This window comes from Schistocerca nitens, chromosome 1 (genome assembly GCF_023898315.1).
Source record: "Schistocerca nitens isolate TAMUIC-IGC-003100 chromosome 1, iqSchNite1.1, whole genome shotgun sequence".
Classification (NCBI taxonomy): Eukaryota; Metazoa; Arthropoda; class Insecta; order Orthoptera; family Acrididae; genus Schistocerca; species Schistocerca nitens.
This window is the reverse complement of record NC_064614.1, coordinates 355,397,174-355,424,165: the sequence shown is the minus strand read 5'-3', so window position 1 is coordinate 355,424,165 and position 26,992 is coordinate 355,397,174. Positions and strand designations below refer to the sequence as shown.

The following is a 26,992-nucleotide window of genomic DNA, read 5'->3' as shown; positions in this document are numbered from 1 at the left end:
ATCATGCAGTGAACATTACTGATATCATATGGTTTCCCAACTTCTCCCACAGAACAAACTGATGTAAACACTTGAGTATACACCAGTACATGAATATTTCAAAGTCAGCTGCATATAGGGTATATAGTATTGGACTGAGGGCTACTCATGAGGGAGACCTTCTGGTACTCTGCCTGGGCCAGTTGACCTCACTTCTCAAGCAAATTTCTCCCCATTGACTGTAAAGCACTCTTTAGATACCTGTGATGAGAGTATCTAGGATTCTAACAATGCAAAGCTTATGCACTGATTTACGAATTTGTACAATGTCATACATAGCTGAGATATGAAAGGTGACGAGCTGGATGAATTCATCATTCATTCACACATCACAGGTCAATCATTAACGGGTAGAAGTAGACACTGCAGGCTACTTCTGTATAATGGGTTATGGCTAATGCTAATTTACTCATATTATTAACATGACAAGGAACTAATTTTAGATTACATGAACAGGCACACTTCATTATTAATAACCACAAATACCTTCATTATGTAGATGCATCAGCACTGTGGTGTAAGAATCAAAAGTTTCCTACAGAGGCATCTGCTATTTATTCAGTTATCACCATCCAAGTATTAAGCAGCCAAAACATGGAGGAACTTGAAATACTCTAAAGCTATTATCTTTGGGAGAGCAATCTTAACTCAGTTCAGATGGTAGCCTACACACATAATAAAAACTGAAACACAAAAATAGTAGTACCAGGGTCAAGCAAACCACGAAAGAATTCAAAAGATTTACTTGGTTGGGTAAGACTCTCTCAACCGTTGTGCTAACATGATGAACATACAGTGCAAATTTTTGAGGTTAAAAACAGGAAAAAATGCCCCATCTGAGAAACAGTGACAAGCCTTGTAGAACATTCTCTGGACTTATTTACCCCACCATGCATTAAACCACAACATTTCACAGTGATGAATCACTTTATAAGCATCCCCATTACTAGGGAGGAACTTGAACTGGCAATGCAGCAAATATCCTAACTGTGTGGAGGACAACATTTGCTTAATAGTTGTCATACATTTACCACCAGAAGCTTTAAAATACTTGCTGCATAACCTTAATAAAATGTAGGTCACAAAATCTCTCTCATGATGAGAGTCTCACACATCATTGTATTTATACTGAAGCAGGCAAAATAGCCCAGTTATTCCATGTCTCACAGGACAATTTCCCAGTACCTGCACCAGATAAACTCTGAAAAGCGTTGCTAAAATATGAGTGTAATTGTGGTTGTAACTCAACAATCCTGCATCAAAAATGGATTTGGAAAATGTAGGGGGTTTATGATAATCATGCAGTATTAATGACACTTCTAATCTGTGTTAGATCTCAATGCTCATACTGCCAGATGTTGTTTGATATAACTGATCTTGGTGGACACTTAAGTAATACAATTGTAAACGAATCTCCTGGCAGTTTTATGCATATAGCTATGAGCCAGAGTATTGGTAACACCACACGCAGTACTATTAATTACTGGTGTGCTGTAGTTTCATGGATCAATAGGATAGTGCTGTCTTCCCCTCATTCTAGCATTTTGGAATAAGTTGTACCTGGTGCATCTAATTTAGGACTTAGGCTTGAACCAAATTTCTGAATCATCAAGGTTGATGAATAAATGGTAGCGTCAAATGGAGTATGACTTTCTCTGCCGAATCTCATTAACTGTTTGTTTAAATCCTCTTCATAGAGTTAAAAATACAGAGCACTATTTCTCATATGAACGTTGTGACATTTGGACGTGGCTTGCCCAGGGAAAATTAATGTATTTGTGCAAAGAAAAAGATGCTTATGGTGTCAGTCAAGTCTAAAGATGTATTCTGAGTGAGAGTATTGTTCACAGTGTCTGTTAAGTCATTATCACAGATAATGAAAACTGTGATTGTCAAAATAAGTCTTCAAAATAGGTCTCAGAATAATTGTGCTGCTGTGGGATTATCTGACACTCTGCTCCTTCTGCTGATTCATAACTCTAACCTACAGCTCTCCTAAAGATAAGCCTCTGTCATCACTTGCAGTGTTCATGAATGCAGGCTCTGATGTCTGCATTTCGAGGAACTGTTGCGGATTTTTACATGTGGTAGCAATGATCCGAGTGGGAAAGAAATGTGGATCACCCATAAGTGCCTTAGTATATGAATGGCTAAGAGTGTTCATCAGAAACAAGGGTATTGTCAAGAGTGCGAGGAGAGTGTGACAGGATTGCTCTTATTCTCTAGATGGAGACAGGGGTAATAGCCAATTATGGCAGTTTGCTCATTATGTTGTGGTGTACAGAAAGGTGTGATCATTGAGTGACTGGAAAAGGATACAGGATGACTTAGACAGAATTTCTAGTTGGTGTGATGAAGGACAGCTTACTCTAAACGTTAAAAAAAATAAGTTAATGTGGATGAGTAGAAAGAACAGTTCTGTAATGATTGAATACAGCGTTAGTAGTGTGCCACATCACACAGTCAAATCAATTACGTATATCTATGCGTAGCTTTGCAAAGCGATATGAAATGGAATGAGGTTGTCAGGTCAACAGTAGGAAAGGCAAATGGCTGACTTTGTTTTATAGGGAGAATTTGGGAAAGTATAGATCATCTATAAGAGAGATGGCATACAAAACAATTGTGTGACCCAGTCTTGAATACTGCTCAAGGTTTGGGATCTCCATCAAGTCAGATTAAGGGAAGACATAAAAGCAATTCAGAGGCATGCTGCTAGATATTGACTAGTATATTTGAACAGCACAAAAGTATTATGGATATGCATTGTGAACTCAGATGGAAATCCCTGGAGGGAAGACAAGATTCTTTTTGTGATGCACTATTGAGGAAATTTAGGGAACCAACATTTGAGCTCAACTGCTGAACGATTCTAATGTCGCAAAAATACATTTTGTGTACAGATCATGAAGATACGATGACAGAAATTAGGGCTCATGTGGAGGCTTATAGATAGTCATTTTTCCCTCACTCTGTCTGTGAGTCCACGGCTCGAGACTAGCGTTGCAGTCTCTGTATCATGGGGCCCGGGTTTGATTCCCGGCTGGGTTAGGGATTTTTCTCTGCCCAGGGACTAGGTGTTTGTGTTGTCTCATCATTTCATCATCAATTGTGAGAGTGACTAGATTGGATTGTGCAAAGAAAATGGACTGTGTAAAAACATGGACTTTGTACGGGCACTGAAGTTGAGTGGCTCACAAACCAAACATCATCATCATCATCATCATTGTTTGTGACTAGAACAGGAAAGGAAATTAATAGTGGTACCCTCTACCATGCACCGTACAGTGGCTCATGAGTTGTATGTAGATGTAGATGAGATTTTGTGAACAATACTCAACTCCTAATCCATTCACCTTCCATGATAGTGTATAGATTATTTGCCTATGTTACAACCCTTGCCTTTGCAATTGCCTCACTGAACATAAAGAACATTAAAAGAATGGACTGGGTGGTGACATTTAGATTTATAACAACCTGTTTGACTCTCGCATTGCTTGCTGAAAGATCTCCAGTCCAGATAATGATTTGTTATGACACTGGGCAGTAAGTACACTGAATGAAAGGACAGTAATCATATCTACCAATGAAATGATAATTAAATCAAGACCCTACGATGCCGACAGGCGTTGATTTACATCAACGGGGACAGTAGTACGACGCTGACAGGCGTTGATTTACATCAACGGGGACAGTAGAAAATGTATGCCCCGACCGGGACTCGAACCTGGGATTTCCTGTTTGCATGGCAGATGCTCTATCCATCTGAGCCACCGAGGGCACAAAGGATAGTATGACTGCAGGGACTTATCCCCTGCACGCTCCCCATGAGACCCACATTGCCAGCTTAATGTCCACACACTACATTCGTAGTGCCCCTGCCCATTACACTCATTACTCGCTGCAGACAATCTTACCAAGTCCTGTAAGAGTTCGGGAAATACGTGTGCATCCACACAGAAGAAGAAGGTCAATGGCCGGTTAGCCTTCAATATATGTGAAGATGGTATCTCTTCTTTTGCACATGTCCAAAAGAACAGCTACCATCGGTGACCATGCAGCACTCTAGAATGAAATTATAATTAAATCAAGACCCTACGCTGCCAACAGGTGTTGATATACATCAATGAGGATAGTTTGAAATGTGTGCCCTGACCGGGACTTGAACCCAGGATCTCCTGCTTACGTGGCAGATGCTCTATCCATCTGAGCCACTGAGGGCACAGAGGATAGTGCGACTGCAGTGACTTATCCCCTGCACACTCCCCGTGAAACCCACATTCCCAACTTAATGTCCACACACTACATTCATAGTGCCCCTGCCCATTACACTCATTACCCGCGGCACTGATGCCAACTACGTGCACTGCAGTTTGAATGTGAAATATAATTTTGTCAAGTTTCACATGGCCCATTGACTATGGAACTTATATGCAGAGATATAGGCAACCAATATACTAACATCTTTGAACTTGTGGGTGCTTTCAGTTCTATTTGAATTCCATCCTTTGATACTGCAAACTAGAATCTCATCCTGGACTCACAGGGGTAGCACTAAGTATCTACAGCTAGAACACTTGCCTGGCATAGCAGTAATTTTGTTAAAGGGCCACTGCACTCTGGTACTCCATTGATGTCTGCTCCTTCAGTTGATTCGTAATTTTAGCCCAAAGCTCTGCCAAAGGCATGCTTCTGTCATCACTTGCAGTGTGGGTGAATGCAGGTTATGATGGCTGCATTGCCTGGAACTGTTGTGGATGTTTTACATCTGGTATGACTGCTGGGATTTGGCTGGGGAAGTGATAATCAGAATGGGAAAGAAATTGGATCACTCATAACTGCTTTAGTATATGAATGGCTTGAAAACTTCTTAAGTAATAGAATACAGAGAACAACATTCCAGCCATGTGACTCCAGTATCAGACTGGCACAAGCTAAACTTTCTGTGTGATCTTCTCCTGCTACATTCATATCCCTTAAAACAATAACACTATATGAGAAAAAATCTTTTCTTATCAGCTTAATATGTGATAAATCCTACACTGCAGGTTGCTTAGGAAGTCTTCAGTAGCTTGAGCTGGCCTTATGTTGCAGTCGGGTGGCCTTATGTCTATCGGACTATTCCAAGGAGTCAATGTCATAATTTTTACAGTGATGCATAACTTTCATTCATCACAGTTTAGCCAATTTCTGCAAACATCTCTTGTAAATCAGTATAGTGAAAACAGTACCAAAATTCCTACAGCAGTTCCTGAAATTATTGCAAGCAAACAGACAGAAACCACAGCGGGGGACTTTAATTTATGTATGTATTAGAGACATTGACAATCTCAATAATATCTTCATGAATTTCTTTTCAAGTAAGATTTTTCCCATCCCTCTTCTTCTATCTTTGTAGCTTCTTAGCATTGGCATCTATGAATGGTGAGTTTGTGCAATAAAGCGGTTTCCCCACAATCATAAGGTGAAGTTTCGTTAGCTCTTATGTTTTCATTCCATGCAAATTTTAATTAGCTCTGAGAATTTAAGTTTGTGTATGTGCTTCTGAAATGTTTCTACAGGATGGGTTCTTGCTGTGGGACTAGGGGCACTGATCATCATCATGTCATGGTTACTGAATGCAGTTCTGATTACCTCAAAGTTCCTTAATTTTATACTGTTGTTTTCATCTAAGGTCTTCCTCGGTTATGTCAGTCATAACAGAACCATCTGTATTCAAGTTGGCTGAAACCCTGGAGAGTTTCACTATAAGAGTCACAGAATCTTGAAAGGGATCAGTGATCAGTGCACTTATACACTGAAAGTACTGCCAAGATAAGATGTAATATATATCACATCAACTATAAATTATGTGTTTTGGCAGACTGCTATCATAATACTTGAGAAAAATTAAGTAATCAACACAGGAAATATTTCCAAACATTTTATATTCAGTACAAATTTAAAAGGAGATATTCTGTATGATTTTTTCCCTGATTATGATGATCGTGGTCTGCCATTTGCAGTTGATGTGGATCAAGTAGAAAGTAAGTGTGACCTAGACAGTTATCTCACTGTTTAACTAAGAGTTACATCTAGACTGTTGCGATGGTATAGATGAGTTTGCAGAGATTTGAAACTCTGGCTTATTGTTCTTGCCTCCGCCATGACTCTTTCAAACATGGCAGTATGGTGACAGGGCAGAAACAATAATTTAGACATAGTATCACTAAAACACTTGTATGAGTAATGCAATACCACTTATTGAGGCAAGTCTACACAGTTGCATAACTCAAAGCAAACTAGCTAATGGACTGTGTTCACTTCTAAATGGGTATTATCCAAGCAGAAAACTTGGGTAGTATCTTCTGTGATTGACAAGAGCATGACAACCGAGATTAGTTTTTCTGCCATTATTGTGTTTATTAAACAAAGACTTTCCTTGAACTAAGTGTGCTGCCATGATTTTGAATACATTTGCTCCAGAATACCCCAGTACATTTGAGACTGTAGTGACAAATGCATCAACAATGTAGGCACCAACATTTAGCCTTCATTGGAAATTTGAAATTTTCAACATAATGGTACATCAAAGCAATGAAAAACGATGATGATCAGTGGTATACTCCTGGTAAGAAGATTTCCAGAGATGGGATAACACAAGAGGAAAATAAAAAGACAATGTCAGCTCATTACAGGTAAGTTAGAAAATGGACTTGAGAAAGTGTTTGTATAAAAGTTATAATATTATTTCACCAACCCATTTATGAGGAAAGGGGAAGGTTATTTAAGGATGACACGTGGTCTATCAGCAATGTTGTAAAGGTGAAGTGGACAATAGATCATGTCGACAATCTCATTTCAAGGTTTCCATTATTTATTGTAACCAACTCTATTCATTTGAAGATCAACTGATTGTACCATGGCTATAATAGGTTAGTTCATGAGCCTTGATATTATACATTTAAATGAATGAGACCCTTATTTGTATTGTGTACAGAACAGGTGGGGATATTGGTCTTAAATTTTATTGTGTTCTCTATCTCAGTGCTTCTATTGTAGTGTTAAAACTTAAGTTAGTAAACTTACACACCAAGAAATGCTAATCTATCACTTTTTTGTAGAGATCAATTTTTTATAATTACAGGTGCAGGAATGAAATAGGTGATTTTGAAACCACCACTAGTGATACAAATTTATTCTCAGCTGTATAGAAGTAATATGATATAAATTTACAGTGCTTGCCATTTAAAACGTCCATAACTTGAAAATGACATCACACAGGTCCCACCACTTTCCAGCACACACATTTCAAATCTTTTATGGAAGTTGGACATCACATCTTGCAGTACTGGTACTGGAATTTTGATTAACTTTCTCCCGAATTTGATCCTTCCTTTCAATTTCTAGACGGTGTGTGGTGGGTCACACTGGAAGATATGTAATTTCAAATTGTCCCAAAGGAAGAAATCACATGCTGAAAGGTCATGGGATCCAGAAGGCCAGGTAATATCCCCATTCTTGAAGATGAGATGGCCAGAAAATTAGTTCTGTAACATATTAATTGAGTCCTGCAAGGTATGGCAAAAAAAAAAAATAAGGCCCTATGATTCCAAATGATGATACACTGCTCCACACTACCACTTACTGATGGTGAAGTGACATTTCATGAAGCAATTCAGGATTTTCACATGACCAATATCTAAAGTTTTGCTTGTTAACAAAGTTTGACTTATAAAAATTGGCCTCATTGCTCAACTTCAAATTGTCACAAAGGCCTGAGTTGTCCGCACACATTTTGCACTCCGATCCCATCATTTTTCTGTAGCAACTGTATCGGATATTGATTTCATTAGGCCACAGTTAAATATGTGTTTGGTGACTGTGAGATTGTGCTCCAGGGAAGAGTGTTGGGACACTTGCTATTCGTGTTATATGTTAATGACTTGGTGGACATAGAAGTAGCCTCAGGCCTTTCGCAGATGATGCAGTTATCTATAATGAAGCATTGTCTGGAACAAGTTGCATAAATATTCAGTCAGATCTTAACAAGATTTCAAAGTGGTGCAAAGACTGGAAACTTGCTTTAAATGTTCAGAAATGTAAGACTGTAAGCTCCACAAAATGAAAAAAACATAGTGTACTATGACTATAAAATCAATGAGTCACAGTTAGAATCAATCAGCTCCTACAGTGACACTAGCAAACTCCAAGCTGGAATATAAACAATATAAGGTAAGGGAGATGACACGCTGAATTGCAGACTGTTATGTTTATTGGTAGAACACTGGGAATATGCAATCAATTTACAAAGGAGATTGCTTACAAACCACTTGTGTGACCATTCTGAACTATCAATCAAGTATGTGGGACCCATACCAAACAGGACTACCAGAGGATATTGAACAGCACAAATGATCACAGGTTTGACCCATGGCAGATTTTCCCAGAGATGCCAAAGAAATGGAACTGGCAGACACCCTAAGATAGACATAAACTATCATGAGAAAACCTTCTTTCAAAGTTTCAAGAGGTGGCTTTAAATGATGACTCTACGAACATACTACAAACTCCTACACATCACTCTCATACAAATCATAAGGACAAAATTAGAAAAAATTACATCATGGAGACACTTCAACAATCATTTTTTCTGCTCTCCTTATATGAATGGAATGGGGAAAAATGCTAATAACCCGAACAATGGAAAGTACTCTATGCCATGCATTTCACTGTGTTTTGCAGAGTATAGATGTAACTGCTGACATTAATTGAACGCGACTAAGTTATGAGATTTATGGGACTTAACTTTAGCATGATAAATTCACTTAGTTATAAATCATCAGTATAAAAAAATAATAAGCTTTATTTTAAATACAGTTCAATATCAACATTGATGTTAATTCATAACATAGCACCAGAACTTGCAACAACCTTACATACTGCTAAACAGTTGTATTTAAAACAACAGAATTATAATGCACGATTACATGACTTTCACTGCATTAATTTACATTCAAAATTTGTAAATGGCAACAAATTTTGTACAGAGGAATGATTCTTTTATATCACAGAACTCATTCAGAGGTATTCTGTCATACAAAAGTATTTCACAATGTACATTTTAAATGAAAGAACTCTTCTCTTTTTCAATGACTGATGACACACATCTTTTCATAGCTCATTTTATCCTTATTAGAACACAATAGGGGTGCCAGACTGACTTTCACATTTCCAACCTGAATGCCTTATCACAATTCTGCTAACCAACAAATGTATTGATTAACTACTAGATTCTTGCATTATGTATGCACAGCTTCTTCAGAATTACGCTCTTCATTGGGTGTGCAATACTACTAATTTTTTCTGTAGATGTGTATGTGATGTAACCTGTGGTACTTGTATGTACTACTGTTGTAAACAAAGACATTCTTTGAACTTTTATAGTCAACCAGTTCATGTCCCAAAAAAGCAAAAGTACTGCTTTCATATAACAAATATATGACATATTAATTTTGGAATCATCTCACTTTCCTCTCGGACAGCACATAAAAATACATTTTGTCAGTTGACTATGTTTTGCAAAATAAAAACAATGTTTTGAGTTGTACTAGTAGTTCTACAAGGTCTTTGTAATGCTATATAATCTTTAAAACTTTCAGCTGCGGAATTTTTTCTCCTTTGTATCCTGTGTTTGGACTCTGTAACTAAATAGTTGTACAGACATTAGCTCCTAGGATTAGTACATGAGGCAGACTCTCTTCTGCAGTACCACATGTAAATCAAAATATGGATTATGTGAACACAATTTTTTTTGTGAAACATTGGAATAAAACAATTGTTTTACTGTAGTTGCAAGAACACTTCATTAAGCAGTCATAGCCAGAGTCATAAAAAAATACTGTGTATTTTCTTGTCACCTGAAGAACAATACAAAAGGCAGACAATAAAATAAAAAAAATTATCATAATAATACATGCAATATTTCATAAAATTTCAGGCATAACATAAACAATTTGAAATAAATGAAATGATATACATATTTCTTTTTTCAGGTACATAATATTTAACATTAAAACATGTGTACACAATATAATGTGCTGTGTCACTGATGAAGACTAATTGCACAATGCCTTTTCTATCTCTTTCTTTGAACTGTTTTACATTTCCTCATTAGCCACATGAGAAACATTATGCCACATGAGAAACATTATTTCAGAAACAATAAAAATAATCTAGCAAATCATTTCTACACAATCACAAATGTTCACTGCAGTGAACATTCTATTGCAGGATGAAGGTTTGAGAGGTTTCCTGACCATTAACATAGGCATACTGTGTTTTCTCCTAGAGATGTAAACTTCACAGTACTGTACAAGAGCCTGTGCCACATTTTTTACAGCAGAGGAGAGGTAACAGCAGTCATAATGTGTGCTCTAGGAGCTCTCCTGCCAAATACCAGCCTGTGAGAGGCTAATGTCTTAATTTGAATCCCTGTGTGTCATACATATTTGTCTCAACAAGTGTTCCACTAAGAATTCAGCACACTGAGACCATACTTTACTTTTACATATGCTGAATGAATCATAAGTGTGCAATGATCTGACAGATGTTTAGACTTAGCATGTATATTTTCTACACTCTCTTAAAACCCATTATGCCTTACTGATCATCTTCCACTGACTTTCTCTGTTGTGCTGAAGGTGCTTTTCAACAGAAGTGTAACTGCTCTGATTGATGACATGTGCAGAGGACTGTTATTACGAGAACTTTACAGAATGTTTACCACTGAAGCAATCCAAAAATCACAGTTCTTTCTCTCTTATTCTGTCTTATGTTCACAACATGAAATTTTTTATCCAATTTACCAAATAAAATAGTGCTTGGTAATGAACGAATGAATGATATGGAGAATTATATGAGGAGGGGGAGAGAGTGGGGAGAGGGGGAGAGGGAGGGAGAGAGGGGCGGAGGGGGGAGGGAGAGAGGGGCAGAGGGGGGAGAGATAGAGAGGGGTGGAGGGGGGAGAGATAGAGAGGGGTGGAGGGGGGAGAGGCAGGGAGGGGCGAGAGGTAGGGAGGGGGAAAGGGGTGGAGGGGGGAGAGTTAGGGAGGGGTGGAGGGGGAGAGGGAGAAGGCACAACCCATTTATAAAGTGAAGTATCACAAGGTAATTCAGTTTCAACGGCAGGCCGAATGTCACAGCTGTATCAGGCCAATCTAGTTGACATCTTTACCGGTAGGCAAAATGTTGCATATGTGTCAGTTATATCCAGGTGACTTCTTCATCTGCCAAGACTGGCCTCATTAGCTGCAACATGTCTGTTGCTGCCAATAATAAATTTCCATACAGTAATCAATGGGTTGCACCATTCTGTTTTGGCTTCTCTACTAGTGTGTTATGATAGTGTGGTACATGAATTTCAGTGTGTACCAGGACTGCAAAAGCATACCTGCAAATACCACATGTGACTGTGCCAGTAGATAAAGATAAAAATCCAAGATCAAATATTCCAGATCATTTGGTAGTGTAGAACTGGCAATAGCCCTGAAAAGAGAGAGAGCTGGAAAAGCATCTGGTTTTGTTGACAATCCTTCTAGGTTCCTGAGACAAATGGAAAATATGGGAAAAAGTGACTAATGACATTCTGTACAGGCATTTTCCAGTGTGATAAAATACCAGCTAAAATGGAGCAGACTCAAATAATACTTTTAAAACCATATAAGCCTAAGAATATGACAAAATAGTTGCTGGCCTTTTGCTGTACTTAGCATGATATATATAAGGTATTGAAAAGATCTCCAGAAACCTACCTGTTGAGCAAGCAATATTCAAACCTAAAATCAACCGTATCAACCAATTACTATCGTTGACTCCCACCACAGAATCAGGTTTTGAGAAGAAACAGATTGATTTGACAGCAAAGTATGACACAGTATGAAGACATGAGACAGTATATCAACTATCAAAGGTTGTCTCATGTGTGAAAATCACAAATGCAATGTGCAGCAACATGACACGTTCACAACTGAAACTGAATAATAGTCTTCCACAATTATCTATATTGCCTCCTCTCCTGTTTGACACATAGCAGACATGCCTGGGATTATTTAAAGGAAATTTATACCCACTGCTGACTAGGCATAGTCTAAAAGCCGTAATAGCCTAGAAGTTATGACACCTATCCTGACCAAAGATCTGCATCTTCTCATCAAGTAATTGCTTCACCTGAAGTAACAATCAAGGCAGAAGTAAAGGCATTTAAGATGCTGACTGTCACATGCATTGTGATAGATGTTTCACTGCCAGGCCAGGCCACATCATCAGGTATGAGGCTTTGCTGTCGCTGCCAGTGGGCACACAGTGTCAGGCATGACCACTGCCAGTGTCGTGGCAGTCAAATTGTTAATCTCAATAAGATAATAGTGAATAAGGAAATTTGGATCTATTCTGAGGATAAGATGCTAACATAGAATGAAAGTTTAAAATACCTGAGGACTGTACCAGATAGAACAAACATATTTGTCGCTTCGCATCACACTATAATGTTTTTGTTTCCCTTTCCATAAACATTATTCCACAGCTCTGCAATGGTCAATACTAACATCTTACCCTTTTTCTGAACTCAACACCTCACTCATCACAAAGAGATGTTGCTTGCATTTCTTCAGGTAAGCAAATGGGAAGTTGTGGTACACAAAATGGAAACCAAACATCACTGCATGGCACTGATGTCAGCTCATACCCAAGTACAATGATTCGTATTCAGAAATGAATTAACAGTGTTGCACTGGCTTTTTACATTATTAAACTACTTCTTCGCACAATAATATTGTACACCAGGGATAGACTGATTGCCACTGCACTGGTTTAAACAGATTGGTCTTGCATTTTGGACGATGGTGGCTCCAACGACCATCTGGACATCCTGATTTAGGTTTTCCCATATTACTTCCAGCAAAGCCCACAGCTGACTACATGTCCCGTCCTTGTCTAACTATTCCTGTAAGTATCTAAATGCCTGTGTATATGAATTACATCATCCTTCAACAGTAAATGTCCATGTCTAATATCCTTGAACAGAGATCCACAGATGAATAAACTACCACCACCAACAACACCAACAACAACAACAGCAACTACTACTACTACTACTATTACAACACTTGTCAGGAACAGCTGCCAAACTCAGAACAAGGAACAACTTCTGGCAGAATAACATGGGGCTTATCAGCACAGCACAGAGAACTTCTGGCCCTAGCTGGTGCATACTGGGGGCAGGGTGCTATTGCCCAATGTCGCTTATAGCTACAGATCATATGGATTGTAATAGAAACACTTAAACTTTCTGTCTGCTCTTAGTCAGAGAGAACCTCCATCCTGCAACAGTAATACACTCTCATTTTTAGAGTTAAGAAAAAGTGACAGAAAATGCTGAGCTTCCTGCTAAATCATCAAGAAAAATAGCTTCATTCCTGAATTCCTTCTCTACTACAGCTAAAGATCTCTGCCAGAATGCAGGCAGTATAAATGAACAATGGACAAAATAATGTTAGTCTAGTCCTACATGGTGACCTATATTACAACAAATCCTCCAAGGAAATATCATATATCTCTGAGCAAAAACCCAGTCATATAATCACATGAGGCACACAGGTAGTAGAAATGTAATATATCTATGAAAATTACAGCAAAAATTAATTTGTAATCTATTCTGAGTTCAGCCCGAGTGTATGAAAGCTTTATCACAGCTGGAGCAACTACACCACCAAATAAATATTCTTCAGGAACCAGAATTATACCATACCAAGTTGCACCCAGAAGAGCTTACTACATGTGAGCATAGACCTGTATGACCATTGTCATCTTCAACAAAACTTTTCTGGATATGTGACTGTGACATTAAGGTGTTCTGTAAGCCAACACAGAACCCTAATGAAGGCATTTGGCAACGGTGGCTGTAATGTTGGTCTAAAAACATCAATAAATAACTAAATAACAATATTGTCACATAGCTTGAAAATTTTATTTGAGTGAGAGTGTCATCACTGAGCAATCTTAAGGAATTTCAGAAAAATGTGGACAAAATTTCCCATTTGTGTAATGAATGATAGTGTGCCACAACTACGGAGGTATGCAAACTTATGCATGTGAGTAAGAGAACAAATCAAGAAGCTTTTGTGTGCAGTATCATGATCTTGTACTGGATTCTGCCTATTAACTACTTAGGCATTACACTGCTCAGTGGTATGAAATGGAATGAGTATATAAAATATGTTGCAGAGAAGGCAAATAATTAGATTGGATTTATTCTGAAAATACTAGCAAAAGGATAGAACAGGAAGGCTGATCATGGACAAATCACATGTGTGGCAAATTCTTGAGATCTGCTCAAGTGTTTAGGATCCTCACTAGGTCAGATTAAAGGAAGACATCAAAGTAATTCAGAGATTTGCTGCTAGAGTTGTAGCCAGCTGGTTCAGTCAAAAATGGAGATGATGCGATGACTTCATTTTTATCATAAACATTTCTGGTCAAGTTTATAGAATGATGGAAAGAAAGTTAGAGCTTAATAATTCACTGAATCAGTGTTGCTACATATAGAGCAGTAGCTTGGGCTGAACATGGATGGGGAATGAAAGTGGCCATGACCTCAATGAAGAAACCAGCATCTGAAGTGACCTCTGGAAGCCACAGAAAACGTAAATTAAGATGGCCAGATGAGGAGTTAAATCCATCTCCCTCAATACAAATCTAAGGTGTTAGACATTGCATTATTTCACTGAAGATGTCTAAGGATTCATTTGTAGGGCAGACTATAAAATAATTCTATTGCCTTAAATACATATTTTCACATCAGGATGGTTAAAACAAGAAAGAGAGATTTGGGTATATACAAAGACATATAGACAATCAGTTTTACTACACTCTGCTCCTCAGTGCGCAGTTCAAGCATGCTCCACCTATAGCAGACTGCAATATATTGATATAGGCTTTGGATCAGGAGAAAATAATAGCATGCATGTACAATCCACAGACAATCAATATTTCCATTTCCCAAGTCTTTCCTACGTAACAATAAGTAAAGGTCGAAAACTTCCTTGTGCAAACCCAAGAGGAAGCGTTTCATTCTTGTGTCCATTTGTACTCAACTTTCTATGATGAAATCTTAATATATTCATTGTAACATTCCTATTAATCCTAACATTCAGAATCTGATATTTTTGTAAGATAGTAAACTTTATATATCTTCTGTAACTTATTATTCACAATTCTGTGCTATATCTGTCATTGAATGACCCCCCCCCCCCCAACCCGCCACCCCACCCACCCCCAATTTTCCCAAAAGATTTTATTATCTTACTCAACAGGTATTATACACTTTCATGTTGATCAAATATAAAATATGTGGAATCTTTTATTGATGAAATAAATAACTGATGTGTGGATCTAAGCCTGCCATGCACCTTCAATTTGACATCACTTCAATGGCCTACTTGTCAGTTTTGCAACTTATGTATTCCAACTGCTTCTCATTCAGTCTCAAGATGTTTATGACTCCTTGGATGCTCACGTGGCAACATGATCATGCAATTCATGATCGGGTTGCCACATGAGCATCCAGGGAGCCTCCTGCAGCAGCCAGATGGAGCTCATTTTCCAAAGATGACTTCTACGTTTAAAGCTAGTCATTAACAAAATGTTATTGTGATCTAGAATGTCATATGTGCCCCGTTGTATCACCAGTACACTGTTACTCTTCTGGACCATGTCCAAATGCATGGTTTCTTTAATAGACTGACCATTCTACTATGGTCAAATTATTACAATAAACAGACCTTGGTGTAGACTTATCCTGATCTGCAAGGTTTTGAATTTAAATGCTTAAATCAAAAACCATATTTAATATTTATTTCTGCTTAAAATTATTCTGATTTTTCTGAAAGACAGCTCCAGCTATACAGATTCCAGTTTCTGCTCTATACCACCTGTTTCCCAGATTTGCTTTGAAAGCATCCTCCAACCTCTAATAATATTTTTTTCTGCATTCTGTATTTCTTGCACTGCATAGTATTCGATAACTTCATGAATAACTGTTTTACAGAAACTTGTCTTAATTGAGAATCCCTTGAACCTATTTCATGATCCAAGCTGTTCCTACAATACTGAGGAATAATACTTAAATTAATACATGAAATATTACTCCTGCAATACTGAGGAATAATACTTAAATTAACACTTTGAATATTACTGGTTTTTCCTGTCTTTCTTATTTTTTGATTATTCCAATTACAGTTTTATCAAATAATACTGAATATTTTAGCCTAACATAGTTTTGACAGCCATTGCCTTTATGAATAGCTAAAATCTGAGACCATCCTATCACAGTCCCATATTTTATTAATGTATTTGATGTTATTGACACTATCTGTCATGGTGACACAGATATATCTACTGTTCACATATTCCCATTAAATGGGAAACTCACAGCAATTATTTCATAACTGGTATAAAGCACAGTGCAGTTCAACAATTTAGAGTATAAAAGCTGCAAAATAATTCAAACAGTTTTAACACTAGTTTGTTCTGACTGCAATGCTGTGATATTTTGGTTGGTATCTTGTGATGTTCTGGCAGCCAGTTGCTTCTGCAACATTGTCATTTCTTGCTTTAGTGATTCAAGACAACATTGCAAGTTATTTAGAGGCTTGTTTTCCTGTAATATTGAGCTCTGATATAAAAGATCTTGAATTTGTGCCTCATTATGAATTGCTGGAGGTGGTGAGATACTTGGTATCATGGTGTGGATCTTGTCTTTTGCCTTACTATGAAAAGAAATAAACTCCTTTTTCAGAACCTAGAAAACAAACAAAACTCAAGGTAATAAATTGTGCAATGTCGTGCAGCCTTTACTTACAATCGAACCTTACTTACTTCATTTTGTTTTATAACTGATTGCAATGCTAGCTTTAGTTCTGATGAGTGAGTCTGCAGGCGTAACTTATCTCGATGGATCATATCTGTTTCTTTTCTTAGTTCAGATAACTCATTATAAAGAACCTCAATTTTTCTTGTGAATCCATTCTCAAGTGATTCCCAGTTTTCCTTGTCAATAACTGCTCTTTCTTTCAAATCAGAAATTTCCTGTGTTCTTTGATGCAGATGATAACTCAAAGTCTGAAATTCATAAAAAATATATAAATAACAAATGTATATGCATAACATTCAGAATAACAAAGATACACTTCATGGAATACGCACACCTAGAATGATAAAATTTGAGCTCCCCATAACATTTACTGGAAAAGGGCCATAGTTGAGAGTGAAGCAGATTCCCTTGAAAATTTTACATTCTGTTGACCCACATCTGCACTAAAACTTGTATCTAACATTTGTGAGTTTATCTGTCTTCAGTCAGGTCTTGATATATTTTTGCTTTTCTTCTTTTGCTTCCTCTCTCTCTCTCTCTCTCTCTTTCTTCTTATTTAGCTTTGTTAGCGAACATGTTACAAAAGATTCTCATCTTCTCCTCCTTTATTATTATTATTATTATTATTATTCCCCAGTCCAGCTAGTGTGAATCACTGTTAACTCCTCTTCATTTGTTTTGCCCTTCAATTAGGCTTGCATGATTATGAGAAAGGTAGCATAGTAGTGACGCATTGCTCTTGTAATCAACAAGATCTTGATTTAAATAAAACTGAAGAAGGAATTAAATCTGTGCTTCATTCAAAAAATACTCTTCAAATGTATCATTCAAGAAACTTTCTTCAAATGTATCACTGACTACTGTTAGAATATTTCATGAGCAATTTTACATTATCTATAAACTAAATGATAATATCATCAAATATTATTTGTATCATATATCTGATAAGTTGATTGAGGCTCAGGAATCTTATAATATACGTACGTTCACACAATGATATAAGGCTGTCAACAACAGTGATGAATGTACATATTAAGCATAAAACACAACAAGAAAATGTACTACCTGCATGAAACAGTCAAAAAGAAATTCAGAATACATAAGTTATTAATGCACATTGTGACTATGACAGAAGCAACAGTGACTGCAATGAGATACTTATGACAAAATACTGGTGGTTAAAATAATATAAAACATACAGACAAAATTCATGTATGAGAATGATGGAAGCCAAAGAAATGAATTAAAATATGTGCTAAGGCTGGAACTTGAACCAAGGTCCCCATTCTTACTTGACAGGAATGCTAGCTATACACAACTGCATCACTATAGTTAACATTGCAACATGGACTACTTAAGTCCAATGCCCACCCCAAAACAAACTTCAGTTCACATCTTCAGCTTATTTTCCCCTTCTTAGATCATCACTATTACTGAGGTTCTCCAACATTGGAATAGCTTCCATCAATACCATAGATAAAGATGAGCGTCAAATGTCTTGAAGAAAATTTAATTATAAGATCTATAGATCAGCTGCACCTGAGGTATAGGATTTGCCCATTATGTCCAATGCTAGTCCAATGCTGGAGAGCCTCAGCAATAGGGATAATCTAAGAAGGGGAAAATAAGCTGAAGATATGAACTGAAGTTTGTGCTGGGGAGGGCACTGCAATTGGGTAGTCCATGCAGTAATGTTAGCTATAGTGATGCAGTGGTGTAATGGCTAGTATTCCTACCTAGTAAGCTTAGGGACCTGGATTCAAGCCCCAGCCATGGCACAAATTTTTATTAATTTCTTTGGCTTCCATCATTATTGTAGATAAAGATGAGACTTAAATGTCTCAAGGAAAATTTAATTATAAAATTCATGTAATACATATAAATCCATTTGAAATAGGGATGCATTATTCCAAACTATGAGACTTAAATGTCTCAAGGAAAATTTAATTATAAAATTCCTGTAATACATATAAATCCATTTGAAATATGGATGCATTATCCCAAACTGGCATTCATAAATTCAACTGCAAACAAGAAGCAGTGTTTCTGTACTGAATTTTTCATTTTTGTCCTGAAATTTATAGACAGACTTAAGATGGGCAGTAGTGCCATATCTCAATAAGGAACTCAGAACATTTAGCTCTGGAAAGAACTGTGGCTCAGAATTAGAAGAACAGTGACCATGCACTTGACAGATTTGTACTTAGTGGAACAGTTGATGATAGGAGGGACTCTCCATGGTGAACAGTCACTGTAAAGAAACTGCTAAATAAACAGAGACTACTGCACAACTCATCCAAAACAAAGCATAGGTCTATAGATAATGGAGGTGTTGAATCAAACAAGTCTGGCTGTCAAGAAGGCTGTGCATGAAGCCTTCAACAAATACTGAGCAGAATATAGATTTTCTCAGAAACCAGTGAAATTCTGGTCATATTCAAAAGCTGTTGGTGGTTCTAAAGTTAATGTCCAGACACTAGTGTATGACAGAATTTGAAATTAAGGGTAGCAAAACAAAAGCAGAAAAGCTTAACTCTGTTTTCAAATGTTCTTTTAGAAAGGAAAATCCAGGGGTATTACACCAATAAATTCTTGCACCACTGGAAAGATCATACTACAGAGCATCAAAGTAATAGGCATTGGTGCCTGTCTCCTAGCCACCCCTCTGCCAGCAAACATGACTTTGTACACTGACAGACCATAGGCAGAATCTCTCACAATGTTGTTTGTTTTTCAATGATCATGACTGATTGCCACAATCACCAGTTGAGAAGATGAAGATAGCTGCTGCATAGACAGGCCTTGTCATCTGTGAATGTGGTGCTCCACTGCCTTGGTGGATGATGGTTTTGGATATGGGTTTCCATCTGCAGTTTATTTTTCTCCTGTGTGTCTAAAAACACTGTAGATTTTAGGAGATCCAGGAGCAAAATAAACTGCAGATAGAAATCTGTGTCTGAAACCATCATCCCACTGAGGCAACAGAGCATCACATTCTTAAGAAACAAGGCCAGTTTATGCAGCAGCCACCTCCATCCTCTCCACTGTCGATTATGGCAATCAACAGCAATCACTGAACAACAAACAACATTGTGAGATGTTCTGCCTATGGTCCATCAGTGTACACAATCACTTTTATTGCCAAACGGGGGGCTTAGCAGCAGGCACCAGCACTTATAACCTCAAAGCTTTGTAGCAGTGTTGGATGGTGTTGCTTGACATGGATTCCCACACTCAATTTTTTTCTCATGACATGCTCTACAACCCCTTGAAGCCTGTCAGTATTGTTTCGTAACACCCTGTATAATGAAGCACTGCCTGTAAAAAAAGCTGCACAAATATTCATGCAGATCTTGATATGATTTCAGATTTGTGGAAAAATTGGCAACTTGCTATAAATGTTCAGGAATGTAAAATTGTACATCTCACACAATGCAAAAGAACAGTATACTATACTACAGCATCAGTGAGTTGTAACTGGAATCAATCAACTCATACAAATACTTGGCTATAGCAATTTGTGAGGATATGAAGTAGAATGAGCTTGTAGACACTTTTGTAGCTAAATCAGTTGGGAGACTAAGGGCCATTGTAAAGATACGGAGAAAATGCAGGCAGTCTACAATGAAGATTGCTTACAAAACACTCACTTGACCTACCCTAGAATGCAAAATTATTGAGGCTTTTGAGGTCACTTGCTGACATATTGCCTATTGACATCTGTCTCGGGATCTACTGCAAACTTTTGTTTAATTATTTTCCTGACATTTCACTAACATGAGTAGCTGGTATTATCAAAGGTTCACTGTCCACTACTGCTGGCAGACTGGAGTTGAGCCTACAGCCGGAGATTATATGTACCTGTCACGTCAACTTCTGTAGGCTTTTCCCTGGTCATTACCACTTTGGTTCTTCCATTGCTAGGTACAAAGACATTCAGGAATCCATGACCTGTTTATCTCAAAGCTTTCTTCTTCCTTGGGTTTCCTTGTTGCAGTGAATGACCATTGCAGGTAGCAAGGGGGAACCACAGCGGTAATGACCAATGAAAAGCCCTCAGATACTGGTGCAAGAGGTACAAACAATCTCTGGCTGCCAACTCAATTCCAGTTCACGACCAGCAATAGATGGTGAACCTTAGACAATGCCAGCCATTTGTGCTGACAAAACAGCTGCAAAATGGTTAAACAAATGTCATCCAAAGATCCTGAGACAAAAACCAACAGGCAATATGTCTATCCTAAAATATTGCTCAAGTGTGAGGGACCTGAGTCAGAAAGGTCTAACAGGCAATAATGAACACATAAAAAGAGTGAAAACATGAATCATGAAAGGTCTGTTTGAATGACATGACATTGCCATGGAAATTGTGAAGTAACCTGAACTGGCTAACATCTGAAGATAGGTGCAAAATATCCCATAAAAGCCTACTTACAAAGTTTTGAAAGCCACTATTAAGTGAGTCTCGCACATATTTCTCCTGTAGGGACCACAAAGACAAGATTAAGCAAATTGCCAAGGACATTTAATGAATCATTCTTCCTGTGCTCCATACACAATTTGAACAGGGGAAACTCGAATACATGGTACAGTGGCAAGTCCTCTGCCATTTATCCATAGCAGCTTGCAAAGTATGAATGTAGATGTGTTCATAGAACATGCAATGGACTCTAATAGAATTTTGTGCAATGGTGAGTTTGCCAGCTTTATATTCCCTTGAATATCTGACCTATTTGTTGACATAATAGATTGTGTCCTCACCAGACAAAAAACATCCAGTTATTGACAGTTGAATTACAGCTCTGAAATGCACAGCATATCATATAGAAGATTGATTAGCCAACTGTGAATGAAGATGTTGAGTTTCTCTTAACTCATTTAACCTACCGTAAACATATGTGTCACAGCATTCTCATAAAGCCTAAAATATGTTTATTATCTTGCCCCAGCTGAAACGAGCTCATCATAATCCAGGCACACTAAACAATCCATCTGTTTTGCCAGATTCTAGAGCCTGCATAACAAGAGTAGTGTTCTGCCAAATTTTAAGTTTAAGATTTACTTCTGTTGTCCCCCCTTTTGATGCTTCACTCCTGCTAATATTTTCACAATAGACTTCTATCCCAATGATTTGGACACTTAATAGACTTTAAGTGCTACAACCCATAAAATGCCTATGCTCAGCTATTAGCATGATGTCTCGTAATGCTTCCTTGAAAAACAGCCATGACTTCTAAGAACGATCCACAACTGATAACCATTTAAAACTTATCCTCTACTGAAATTCTAACACCTAGCTCTCATACTTTTACAACACAGTGTTAGATCATGTGACACAATGAAAGATGTAGTTCATAACATTTACTGACATACCAGTGACTTAACTAAACAAAGTAGGTATATGGGCATACACCATCATTTACTTCCAGACACGTATTTTACCCTTGATCACCAGACCAGACAACTATCATTTATTTGAAACACCACTTTGACATGACATTAAGTACTGCTGCTTGGGAAATTCCAATATTGTTTATCAGATGATACAGAAGATGATGATAATAATGCATGTGACTAAGCCAGGAACCCCACCTATGGGGAGACCAACTGCCTGGTGTAAGTCTATTTAGTTCATGTCACTTTGGTGACTTGCATGTTGAAATACAGAAGAATACTCAAACAGTTCTCATACATCTCCTAAACTTCTCATCATTCAATCTCCATTTCTTCTTTCCACCATTTTTGCAACCTATTAATTTGCTACCTATTAATTTGCACTTCCACACCCCATTTTTCAGCCAGTATCACAACACAGTACGTCGACACTGAGGACAACAAATGAAGAAATAAAGAAGGCAAACTGTCACATTCCGAATAACATACTATGTAACAATCTTTTTCCATTCATTTGGATTGTTCTTTAATTATATCTCTCACTATCCTTGCTGCAAATCACACCTCTCTGTTAACCTAGCACATTACCTCCTTAAACTGGCACTTTAGTAACGAAACTTTCTTTCATTGTCTTAATCTCATGTGTCGCTTATAGCAAGTTCTAAGATATCTGATGTCATCTCCCTGTGACAAAGCACACTGGGATATTTTTACCTCCCCTCTTGTTTTGCCATCTGGCTCCTTAAAATTAATTTTTTTCATTTTTGAACTAATTACGATAAACATACGTGAATATAATCTGCATTTTCATGAAAGATAAAGGTTGGCCCTCAGTTTTAAAGAATAGAACACCAGATCTAACTTTGTGCTTAGTTTTATGTATGTATTTGATTTTCTAATTTATTTCGACTTTTACTAGTTAATACTTTTGTTATAGGGCGAAATCAGTAATTGTTTCGTAACTTAACTTCTATTGTGGAATTATAAACAAATAAAAATTCTGTACTAAGTATAAGCATTTGGAGGAACAACTAATAGTAATCTTAAAGTACAGTATCTATTTGGCTCTGTTTGAAAACATGTTAGCAAAGCCAGCTCTTAATTAATTCCAAATTAATTAACAGTGTTGTCAAAAGTATTTTTCACATCACTATATATGTTAATTTCATGATTTAAACAAATAATTCGGCTAAACCCTTGTAGTAGAGGAAACTGTTAAACAGAACCAATTTTTCAATGTATTCATTTAATTTAATGAGTAACATTTTAATTGTAATTTATGTAACTTTAACTTCGAACAATGAGTAGTTTCAGTACCTATTATTGTGCAGATATGGTCCCGAGACAGTCCACAGCTGAGTTTCAGACAAGGAACCTGTATTGGTTAGATCAACAACAATTCATTCGTGAAATAAGTGTAACACAATTAGGCCATGTGTTAAAACACTGACAGAGTCTGCTCCATACGTACCGCTCTATTCTTCAAGAACTGTGAACTTTGTGGTTAGGTTTTTACTGCTCACAGATGTTCAATAGTAAATTATTGTAACGGTATGTGGAGGTTTGCCTGCAGACTATTAATGAGCCTTATGGAAAGTTAAAACAATAGTGCACTGGCCATATATAACTGTGTATTATTGGGGGATTGTGAACAGTGAAAGTAAACTACTGTGAAACGCAACTGTGCACCTGTCGGCTACATTGTTTAAAGTGGTCAGTGTTGCACTTCCAAACCCCATTTTTCAGCCAGTATCACAACACAGTACGTCGACACTGAGGACAACAAATGAAGAAATAAAGAAGGCAAACTGTCACATTCCGAATAACATACTATGTAACAATCTATACACCTTCTTACCATGGGCAACTTCAGAAAATCAGATTTACAAAATCATAGATTATTTATTTCAGTACAGGCCCTTCCATTTTTTGACTTAACAGGGAACTTACAAGATACTAGATTGTCACTAGCCTATAAGTGAGTCATGAGATTTCATAGAGAAACACTGGTGTCTAATCACAAATTTAAGGGGATCACATTATAAGCACTAGACAAGTGTGTAAGATGCATCTATGAAATATTTGATACCTTTATCTGGTCTTCCAAAATTGGATCTTTCGCTCTGGCCTCTTCCAATTCAATTTTCACTTTAGCCAGTTCCTCTTGATAATTCTCAATTCTCTTCTGTTCAGTGTGCAGTTGTTCTTGCAGGCAAGAATTGCTGTTCGTTAATTCATCATACAGGGATTCTACATGCATTAGTTCTGATGACTTTCTTTCTAATTTGGAATGGGCATTGGTTAAATCCACATCCAAGTTCTTCAGCTCTTTCCTCAGCTGTGAATTTTCAGTTTTCTGGAGAAATATCTGAAACAAATCAATCATTCTTGATGATAATACTTTCAGTACTAGTTCAGAAATTTCAGATTTTTCAGAACAAATCAAAATGAGGGTGTATATCAGATCTCATGTAAATGAACACTGCACATACATCATGACAACATTAAATACAAATAATCTGTTTTATGGAAGACTATATTCCACACAGCAAAATGTTGCAGTCAAGCTCTAAAGTCTGTGTTATATGACTAGCAAGTTTACAGGATCTTCCCACATGCTGCTAGGAAGTTTACCAAGCTGTGTACACCTGAATACCTCTATTATATTGAATACCAGGAGAGATAGCTAAGCATGTAGAAGCACAATACTGTCACCACTCTTCTAGAAATTTTTCTTGCAATAACATATCATTTGATAGAAAATGGTATAAATATCAGCAATCCAAAATTTAATAAGTTTTTATTTTTTACTTAGTATTTTTTGATCCAGGCAATCATAGTATTGTACAGCTGTACATACGATATTGGATAGGTCAAGAGAACATATTTGCAAGTAATTTTTAATAAATTGATTTTACATTATTTTGCAATGAGGGAGTTAGCTATCTTTAACAAAACAGTAAATACAAATGTTGTATGGTAAAATACAAACAGCCAATATAAATGTAATAGTAAAGTAGTCCAGTGTATTTCATAGTCATGCACAGTATATAATAATCCAGTATATTTCATAGACATGCACAGTATATAATTTTCAGACCTAATTGAACATTTATCTTATTGTTTACATTTTTAACCCCTTTCAAAAAAATGATCAACTGCATAAAAACAATGGTCCAAGAGATATTTCTTTAACTTATGTGTGAAGGCTCTTGGGTTCTTTGTTGCTTTGATTTCATTGGGTAAATTATTATACATTTGTATCCCAACATTTAAAATACTTTTTTGGTAACAGGTAGTTCTGGACTGAATCATATGTAGGTCAGATTGCTGCCTTGTTGCATAGTTATGAATATCTCCATTGAATTTTAGTGTGCAGTCATTGTTTAACAGGTATGACTTGACAAATGAGACGATATTATAAATGTAAGCAGAGGGCAGTGTCATAATGCCATTTGTTTTGAAATGTTGTCTGCATGATTCATTATGTCTTAGATTACATATTATGCGTATTGCCTTTTTTTTCATTTTGAAAATATATCTACCTCCAGGTGAGTTCCCCCAAAATATGATTCCATACTGTAATGTAGAATGGAAGTAAGCATAATATACATGTATGAGAACAGATTTTGTGACTGATTTTTAGAGTATCCTTAAAATGTAACACACAGTTGAGAGCTTTTTTGAGATATTATTTGTGTGTGTCTCCCACTTGATTTCCTTCAAGCCATATGCCAAGAAACTTGACAGAGTCCACACACTTAAGCTCTTGGTTATTTAGAATCACATCAGGCATTTCTTGTTTTTGGGATGAGAGTCTGAAGTTGATGTACGTTGTTTTCTGTATGTTTATAATCAGTTTGTTCTCGTTGAACCATTTGCTGTGTGACGACATAAGCGGTTTAATTTTTTGGTTGTGGTCCTCTGTATCAGTTCCTGTTAGTAGTATACTTGTGTCATCGGCAAATAGTGTGGTATGTCCTGTAGCAAGCTTCGTGCTTATATCATGAATGTATAGCAGAAACAGTATGGGTCCCAGGATTGACACTTGTGGCACACCATATCTAATAGTCATTGTGTCAGAGGAGTGGACAGTAGATTGATGGGTGGTTGTATTCTTTTTTCCAAAATTAATTTCAACTTTTTGAAATCTGTTTGACAGGTAAGATTCTAACCATTTGTTTGCAATTCCTCTTATACCTTTATTTGCTAACTTCTTAAGGAGTATGCTATGGTCAATTACATCAAAGGCTTTGGATAAATCTAAAATGATACCACTAGTGATTTCCTAATTATCTAGTCCTTTTAAGGTTTTGTTGAGATACTCATAAATAGCTGTGGTAGTTGTCTTTTGCTTTCTAAAACCATGCTGTTGTTTTGTTAATAAGGATAGTTTATTAGTAAAGTCTTCCAATCTGGTGTAAAATAATTTTTCAAATATTTTTGAGAATGTGTTGAGTTGTGCTATGGGCCTGTAATTGGCTACATCATTTTTAGAGCCCTTTTTGTGAAGTGGGGTAATTTTAGAAGTCTTTAGCAGGTCAGGGAAAACTCCATTTGTAAAGGATGCATTTCTTATGTGGGTTAGGAGTTCTACAATGGATTCTCCACATTTCTTTACAATTAAATCAGGAATGTTGTCACTACCAC

The 26,992-nt window shown here is 37.0% G+C and overlaps 1 protein-coding gene across 1 annotated transcript in view; it reads right to left on the bottom strand.

The window, feature by feature from the left end:
- Positions 1–15,432: 15,432 nt before the first annotated feature.
- LOC126235721 (golgin subfamily A member 3-like) overlaps positions 15,433–26,992 on the bottom strand; it is a 72,123-nt gene continuing 60,563 nt past the window's right edge. The window contains exons 5-7 of the mRNA XM_049944496.1: positions 24,432–24,710; positions 16,954–17,196; positions 15,433–16,876 (exon numbers count right to left, since the gene is read on the bottom strand). Of these exons, the coding sequence (XP_049800453.1) occupies positions 16,580–16,876; positions 16,954–17,196; positions 24,432–24,710 (819 nt within the window). The 3' untranslated portion in view covers positions 15,433–16,579. The remainder of the gene's footprint in view (positions 16,877–16,953; positions 17,197–24,431; positions 24,711–26,992) is intronic.